The sequence below is a fragment of the Thermobia domestica genome, chromosome 8 (assembly GCF_964235325.1).
Source record: "Thermobia domestica chromosome 8, izTheDome1.hap1.1, whole genome shotgun sequence".
NCBI classification, from domain to species: Eukaryota; Metazoa; Arthropoda; class Insecta; order Zygentoma; family Lepismatidae; genus Thermobia; species Thermobia domestica.
In genome coordinates this window covers 249,734,744-249,744,181 of record NC_137461.1, presented here as the reverse complement: position 1 = coordinate 249,744,181, position 9,438 = coordinate 249,734,744, and the positions used below count along the sequence as shown (strand labels likewise).

The 9,438-nt window shown below is 37.3% G+C and overlaps 1 protein-coding gene across 1 annotated transcript in view; it reads left to right on the top strand.

Annotated features, from left to right (window-relative positions):
- The first annotated feature begins 1,554 nt into the window (after positions 1-1,554).
- Positions 1,555-9,438, top strand: part of LOC145691997 (protein takeout-like) — a 40,712-nt gene continuing 32,828 nt past the window's right edge. The window contains exon 1 of the mRNA XM_081767296.1: positions 1,555-1,852. Coding sequence (XP_081623422.1) covers positions 1,786-1,852 — 67 coding nt within the window. The 5' untranslated portion in view covers positions 1,555-1,785. The remainder of the gene's footprint in view (positions 1,853-9,438) is intronic.

Genomic DNA, 9,438 nt, shown 5'->3' with positions numbered 1-9,438 from the left:
TTTAAACATTTTTGCGACCTTTGTTTTAATATTTAAATTTTTTGTCTGTTTTAATCTCTTTGTATGTTGTTTTGTATGGCTGCGAAACATGGTCACTTACTCTGAGGGAAGAACATAGACTGAAAGTATTTGAGAACAAGATCCTGAGACGAATATTCGGACCCAAGAGGAACGGGAATGGGGAATGGCGGAAACTTCATAACGAGGAACTACATAATTTATATGGTTTACCCAACATTGTTAGGGTCGTCAAGTCTAGGAGGCTTAGGTGGGCGGGTCATGTAGCTAAAATGGAAGAAAGTAGAAACGCTTTCAAAGTCTTGACTGGAAGACCAATCGGAAAACGACCATTAGGAAGACCTAGGCGCAGATGGGAGGACAATATTAAAAAGGATCTCGCAGAGATTGGAATACAAAGTAGAAACTGGATGCAGTTAGCTAAGAATAGAAGTCAGTGGAGAGCTTTTGTGAACGCGGCATTGAATCTCCGGGTTCCATAGGCCATAGAGTTAGTTAGTTTAGTTTTTTTTAATCTCTTAATTTGTAGAACTGATATGGACTATACTTTTTTGGGAGTTATTATTATTATTATTATTATTATTATTATTATTATTATTATTATTATTATTATTATTATTATTATTTACGTGCAGCACCTTTCGGCCTTTGGGGTTACTGTGATGGAGAAACAAGCCCAATTGCTAAATACCCATTAAACTGGAAGTAACCAATCAATTCGGTTTCAGTGTTCTCTCAAGTAAATCTTAGTATATCTATTAGTCTCGGTCTCGACCCAATTTATGAACACTTGTCTTGGTCTCGGTCTATTTGAAACGACACTATATTCCTAGTCTCGATAGTACTGGATAGATACACGCTATTTGATGAAAATTATTAGGCGCACTTTTATAAATATTATTTTCAGACTGTAAATACTTGCTTGTTTTATAATATATTGAAATCTTAACGTTTCTATTCAGAACTGCGTCTAAGCAATATGTGAAAAAATGAAATCTTTGAGTTTAACGTCACACGTTACGTCTGTTAGGCTAAGGAAGACGGTGATCAACTGATCATATCTCATTTTCCTGTCCACCCGAGTTGTCTCGTATACAAGGTTTCTTTAAAATTTACCAAATTCGACAGGGACACGAACACATACATATCCAGGACAGTTAAAATTCCAGAGGCTCTTCCACCGGGAATCGAACCCAGGACCCCCTACACCAAAGGCGGACGTGCTAGCCACTAGACCACCTTGGAGGGCAACCACTGAGCCACCGTGCTAAACGGAGCATGTGGTTGTGATATTAAATTATATATGTTAATAAAGAATAGAACTCGGGACTATATGCAAAGAAAGTAAGCTATATGAACCACTTGGTTACTCGGTCTTGGTTTGAACAGATTAATACAACTAGTTAGTATCTATTAAAACTAATGTATAAGTTCATTATTGAATATTAAAGTTGGTACCACTGTTTAAACATCGGTGAAGGACCGGGCCACTGGAACTTTACTGGAGACTGACGCAACTTTGATGATGTAAAGAAGGCAGGAAAAATCTTTTATTTGGATGTCAACGAATTATGCAAGAATGTAGGATATTCATACAAAAGATATCAATTAGTAAAAAAGCACAATCTGGTTAGTTTACCTTGTTTGTATTATAAACACATATTTTGGCAACTTCCTGAGTACGATGAAGTAACACGAAGGTGTTTACAAATATCCTGGGACCACGATGTTTTGATGTAGTCTTCTTGTGTGCCAGCAACAGACATAATGAGGTGGTTAGCAAGTCCAACATATATCTTCTGTCTGATGTTACCCATAACGAGTGGGAAACTTTGTAAGTAATACTCTTATTATAATAGTAGATGCTGAAAATAATAAGATCAAGAGCATCGGTTAACAACATTGTTTTGTATACTGTACTGCTTCAGTTGTTTGTTATGTAACATGTATTTTATCCAGTAAGGGGTCACTGATTTGTTTGTGTAAATGACTAGCTTATAAAGGTCATTATGGCTCACGTTTTGGTAGTTTCTTCAAGTATGAAGGCAAGTCGTTACGAACATTCCACAATATTATTAGTTAACGTCCTACGTTTACGCCTTTAAATGAAATTAAATCTTTAAATTTTACGTCCCACGTTTACGCCGGTTAGACTAAAGGAGACGGCGATGATGAGAAATGAATGAAGAAAGTGGGAGGAAACGGGAGAACCCCGAGAAAACCCACGCACACAGTGATTGTCCACCACAAAGTTCACTTGGCCCGAGCTGGGATCAAACTAAAGACCGCAGCCAGCAGAAACGAACGCTCTGTCACCAAGCCAATTACACCCTTTAGGTTAAGGTAGATGGTGATTACGGCAAGTGAATATTGGTGGAATGAAAAACTGGGAGGACATGATGTCCACCATAAACTTTCTTGACCGGAGATCGAACCAGGTCCTCACGTACGAGAGGTAAGTGCCCTACCATTTAGCCATCGTGCCCCTTATATAACGAAAAGAAGCAAGTCCAAAGATTAGACAAAGACCAATGGATAGGTCTCATAGGGCTAAACCCAATGATATGCGTGAATTTTAATCCTCATGCGTAGTTTTAGAGAAAATCGATAAAAATAATAATTTTTAGTAGACGTAAAAAAATATGGTGTATTATAACCACATTACTTATTAAAATCAAGAGATCCTTCCTGGCTAAGCAGTTAGCGTACGCGTCTTTGGAGTGGGGGATACGGGTTTCGATTCCCGGTAGGAGCTCATAAGGTTCGGATTTCACTTTAATCAGTAGGTCACGTCTCATATAGCGTAGCTGCTGAAAGGGACGTTAAACTCAAAATCAACTCTACTCATTATTAAGATAAAGAGGCTTTCTCATAGGTATATGATTAGCGTACCCGTCTTTGGTGAAGAAACCCGAGTTTGGTTCCCGATGGGAACTCATATGGTTCGGATCCTACGTTAAACTATAGGTCTACATCTCATATAGCCTAGCCTTGGTGCTGAAAGGAGCGGCGTTAAACTCCAACCCAGGGCCGGCGCTAGCAGTTTTGCCGCCCTGGGCGGTACTTCCATGTGCCGCCCCTTTAATCTGCAAACTTTATTTAGACAGAAGACGTTCAAGTGTCACGAAAAAGTAAGATGTTCCATTTAAAAACATGAAATGGAAAAGTAAACAAAAAATTGAACTACCTTTCTCGAATGCTTACGTAATATTTAAATACTCCATACATGGGACAATATTCAGTGTGCTCGATTTCGCTGTATATCTGTGATATACAGCAGTTCATACAGAAAATAAAATAAAAAATATGCTTTAGTCACGACTAAGAATTTTAAGTTTATTTTATATCAAAATGTGTTTCCAATAGAGTATAGAGCATGAAGATAATATAGTGAATCAGATATTACGGCAAAACTAAGTGATTAGCCTAAGCCTTATAATATACTAAAACACAATATACACAAATTTAACATCCCTTAATTGAAAGAAACTTTTTTTTTTTCCTTTGAGGTGAGCAAATTCCTTTATCAGATTCGCGTACTCCAATATTTCACCCACTAGACCACTCAAGCGTGTTGCGGACATTGAAGAACGTAGATAGTATTTTTTAATAAGCTTAAGATCCGAGAAACTTCTTTCTCCACTTGCTACTGTCACCGGTAAAGTAAGTGCATCACTGACATTGGGAAGAAAGTCATGTTCCCTAATTAATTTTAAAGTAGTTTTGGTGAGCTTTTACGGTTAATTATAGCGGATAATACTGCCAGTTCGTGTTTCAAATCAGTGGGGTTAATATCTTTCGATTCTTCGTGTGTTAAAATGCTGGTAAGTTTAGTGCACTTTTCAGACAAATGTTCAGGTGGCATATCTTTGATTACTTATATCGTAAAGAAAATCGAAATACTCGCTGTGATGTTTAAGTTGCTCAAATCGTTCTCTTAAAGTTAACGCAATCACGCCTAGAACTTTGTAACAAAAATCGATCTTGTATCTTCTTTGTGGATCTTCAATAGCTTCATCCTCTTCTTCTTTCGACTTCGACTTCTTCCTTCGACTTGCTTACTATGTTTATGTAAAGTAATAAGTCGTTTAAATACCAGATAACGAGCGAGCAAAGAAAAGTAAAGTCACGCAGTTGGTTTGCTATACACAGAGCATCCTGGGCGACCATTCCATCTATTCTACTGTCGTTACTTATTTGAAGTAAGTCATCATAAACCTCCTCTATTTGACATCTAAGCGGAGTCAGAGCATCAACTCGGCTCTCCCCCTTGGGGTGCTTACATATTTTCTTAAGTAATGGTGGTATTTATTTTGTCCTTCTATAGTGTATTCGACCATAACGCTGTCAACTTTGCAAATAGTTCCACCAGTTCCAGAAAATTACCATTATTACTTGTGTAAAGTTTATCTGATGTTCCGCGTGACGGTACACATTGTCCACCTAAAAACTGTATTATTGCAACTAGTCGTTCTATTACGTTCTTCCAATGTTGTGCTTAGGCATTTACCATTTTCTGATGTTCTGCGTCAATTGTAAGATCACTCTTCAGTTTTATCGAAACTCCATTCATCTTCTTTGCGACTCAAGGTGAATAGGAGACCTATCATGACTAGCTAAAGTTTCAGAAATGTGGCGCCATTTGTTATAGCCATCAACTGTGAAAGATACTTTACTTGTAGAAAATACTAAGTTACAACAAAAACAGAAAACAGTATTTTTACTTTCTAAATAAACCAACCATCTTCTGAACACAGTTTTGCCATTACAAATGTGTACTTGTAACAGTTACATGTGAACCGACGGTTGAAATTATCCCTGGGAGAGTTGTTAAACTTGATTAAATTCTCTGGAGGACCTGTTTTGGCTGGAATGATTCTAATAGAATAATTTATACTACGAGGCCAATTCTCTGGATCTTGGTCTAGAACAACATCACTATGTGTGATATTTGTGCTCGCTTTTGTGGTGAGATCGTCATTCATTAAATCTATAGACACCTTGATAAACTTATCCACCGTAACTGAAAATCTTATCTTTGCCGCTGCGAGGAAATATTGAACGACATACCTGTGGCTAGTAGTTTGATATTTGAAAAAGACGCGGAATATTCTGAATTTCCTGAGTGAGTATTTTCCTGAATGTGAGTGAAGTAAGTTCAATTACATTCTCAGGTGAACACAATTTTATTTTTCCATGTGGGCCTGTTACGAAGCATTATATTTTGATAGTATTCTTTTCATTTTGAAATTTTGCCACCCATTAGACTTGCCGCCCTGGGCGGTGGCACTGCTCGACCCCCTCTTGCGCCGGCCCTGCTCCAACCCAACCAACTACTATTAAGATGAAATTGGTACTAAAGTATACGCTCATCCAGCTTTTTGTTATGATATTAGCAAGATGACAGTGCAATTATTGGTAATGAAATTTCTTTCAGTTTTACGTCCCATGTTTCTGCTGTATAGGCTAAAGGAGACGGTGATGATAAGATGAATGTAATAGTGGAATGAATAAAGTGGGAGAAATCCAAGAGAATCCACGAACACCACAAAGTGAACTTGACGTGAGCTGGGATCGAACCAAGGACCCCATGCACGAGAGGAAATTACTGTTAATGAGAAAAAACCGAAAATGATTATTAACTCTTAATTGTACTAAAGACGAGAAATATATCACTTCATAGATCAGTACACGATTTGGGTCGAACAAAGAGAGGTGATTGAGGCTAAATTCTTATGTGTAGTTTTTGAAATAAAAAGTAAATTTTAAGATGCTAAAAAGTTCACAATAATAATCGGTAGTTTTTATTCTGCTGAAACTGATTGTTTACTTAGTGACTATGTAATATGTATGTGTAAAAGAAAGTACACTGTTTGTGTTCTTTTAACGGTGAATAACATGTATACTCCTACCAGCGACTCCCACACTACTTCTCTCTCTCTCTTTCTCTCTCTCTCTCTCTCTCTCCAATATATATAATTAGTGCTAGTCACTACACTCTGTACAAAATAGTTTATCGTTGATAACACTGTCTTTAAAAATGCGTTTCTTCGATTTCTACGATCATTAAACGAGACTTTATTTTCCCTAGAATTGCGCGTAATTTAGAAGGTTGTGCCTTCTCTTGAGGTATCGAGTAGGTACCAGGGATGCGCACGAGACAAGTCGAGACACGATTTTCTTGACAAAATCCGAGTCGAGACACGGCTCTTCCAATAGAAAAATGTACATTTTTCGAGTCGAGACTTCACTTCTAAAGCACATTTTCGAGACGAGACAGCCAAAAATCTTGTTTCATGCGCATCCCTAACTTTAAGTGATCTTTGAATTAGTATTTCGGTATTACTGTATAGGTTATGCTCGATGCCCGATGTAGCCAGCTAAGTAACTCCATGAGGAACAGACGATTTCTACAACTTTTTTTTTTTCGGAGTTGTTTCATTTCAGTTGTCAGAAATAGTGGGTTTTAGAAGATTAAACTTACTCTTTACCCAGCTTTTGTAGTTATCATGTGATTTAATAGGATTACTAGATGGATATGTTAGTGACCTAGGCAGCTTTAACTTCTACGAGAAAAAATAGAGGGGCAGAGAAATTTCTGACAGGGAGGCAGATTTTTTTTTATTGTATTACGTACTTGACCTTCGTTATAATACAAGTCAACCGTAAGTCGGGAAGCATAGGTATAGCGACTGAGAGTGCACTCGCCCCTTTGATACTCTCTGGCGTCGTTACCAGTGTAGGTAGATTTAACCTTCATTTTATGGGAAACGATCACTCAGAGCTGGAGCTGTTATGGTAGGGATTCGGGTCCTATCAGAGCGTAGGTGGATTTTTAACTGTTCTGGATGTTTTTGTGTTCGCATGTTTGTGGCATCAGGTGGTCCTGAAAAATGGAAAATTGAAAAAAAAAATAATCAAGAAGTTAAAGATAAAACGTGATAGATCCCTCGCCTCTGATCCGAGGTTTCCTTGGTTCGACCCCCGGCCACGCGAGTTCGTGGTGGACAAGATCGTGCCCATGGTTTATCTAGGGGTTCTCCTGTATTCTTACTCCAGTAACACTTTTACAACCATTCACTCTCATTAGTAACCTGTCTCTTTTAGCCTAAGGGCATATGCGTAGGACGTGAAGCTACAAATTCCATCGCATATTCTTCAACTTTCGTTAAGTATTGTTATAAAGATGAGATAATTTTTCTCAAAAATTAGGCTAGCTGCATTAGCTTACTGATGGTACTGCGGGAAATAATAGCAACGAAATCATGTTTGTAAGTTGGGAATTAATTCACTCCTTCGTCCCAAGTAATATTGGGCCTTATGCAGAGTCGTTTTGACGTCTGATTAACGTCATACTACGGGGTTGACTAACGGATGGTTATCAAAATTGTATTCAGAGTCTCTGATTAGGACGTAGTATTTGTCGAAGTTAATAACATGTGACTAATTAATCTAGAGCAGAAGCTAATCTTTTACCCACGGTTTAGCGTGCGACACTACATTTCGTATTTCGTATTTCATATATTTTCATTTTTACAGACTACGCATGCGCTCATCTACTTTTCCGTAGTTGTCACAATTTATTTTTCTCACCCGATGCATTGGAGTTATATAAGTTAATCATACCCAAATCATTTTTTTAGTTGTACTCAAAGTAGACTCTGAATACCATAACGTGCACCTTCCTTAGTATAGAGGAAGATACTAGTCTGTGACTAAACTTCGATTAACGAATTCTCTCTGAATACCGCTCATTATGTTTTGTTGAAGTCGGATTTTTTTTTTTTTTTTTTTTTACCTAAATTTATGGTGAAATAGACAGACAGATGAACACTCAAATTTATTTAGTCCTATTTGTCAATTGTTTGAAGTCTCATTTAATGATGTACGTATATATATATATATATATAATTTATCTAAAATGAGAAGCTAGGAGTAAAAATACCAACACTTTTCGAAACTTTCTACCATCCTATTTCCGTTTGGAGCTTAAGAGTCTTCATCCTGGCGAAATTAAAATACCGCTAATTTTACAGTAATTATGTGATATCTTCAAATAGATAAAAGATAATTGAAATATGGAACAAGAGCGCCCTAGACAATATTATTTTGCATGAGGTACCGTTATCACAAGTCACCTAGCGGCTTTCCGTTTTCAGCTGTTTAGAAACATGAAAATAAATGCCAATTTTCAAAATGGCTCGAAATAAAAGCAGATAAGTGAGTCGTGATAATGGTTTCTCATGTAAAATAATATTGTTCAGGGCGCTCTTGATCCACATTTCGATTATCTTTTATCTATTTGAAGATATCATAATTACTGTAAAATTAGCGGTATTTTAATTTCGCCGGGATGAAGACTCTTAAAAGAAAACAGAGCTTTCTGAAAGTTGAAGGACAAGCAAAACAATATAACATAAATCTCAAGTGGGGAAGAAAACAGAAGCCAGGGGGAGAGAACATTTTTTTTTCTGCATAACACTTTCGATCCTCTTTAAAATACTTTCCTCCGCTCAATGCATCAGTGTTGTCAGAGGTAAAGAATATTGTCACATGTCACTTTGCAGAGTTTTTTATTGGTCCTTATTTTGGTAGTTATTAATGCAAATCTGATGAAGCCAAAGTGCATACATAGTTGGTGAAACTATTACACGTTAATAATTTGTATAACAAACGTATTGTTTTACTCAGCGAGTAGTATAAAGTAAGAAAAGAAAAATCTTGCCACCCACCTCTTTTGAAAAGCCCTGCATTCTTACCTACAGTTGGAAATAAATCAAACAAATGTGGATTTCGTTTGTTCGATAGGGATTTTAATTGAGAACCTAACAATTAGAATTTCTTACGTAAGATGGCCAAATTAACGTCTTCTAAAGCAAACTGGGTTGTCAACGTTTTTAAAAACTAAGACTGTACTTATTACAGTGTTGCCACACTTGGTACAATTGTACCAAATTCAGCCCTTTTCGTCATTCATCGGCCCGTTGGTACCACGCTGGCATTTTCAGCCCTTTTTGTGAGAAAGTTGCTACAATTCTACCCAATTGAGCACTATTTAAGAAATACTTGTCACTTTTTCAAAAGTGCCAGTAAGACAAGGTGACCAGACGTCCCGTTTTAGCCGGGACAGTCCCTTTTTTCCAACCGTTGTCCCGTTTTTTCCTGATTCTCGAACGGGACGCCTAAATGTCCCGTTTTTAAGTAAAAATGACCTAGGTGTCCCGTAATTATTATTCAAAATATAAATCGTCAATGCAAATTCCACTCTCTTCCGTACCAACACTCGTTGCCAAGGTTCAGCCGTGTCTAGAACTTCTGACTTTTCAAACGGAAATTGAATGTTCGTGGTTCAAGTGGGAATTGAGTGGGAATTCTGAGTGTTCAACTAGTTAAAAGAATTGTTGGGTAGAACTTGCAATC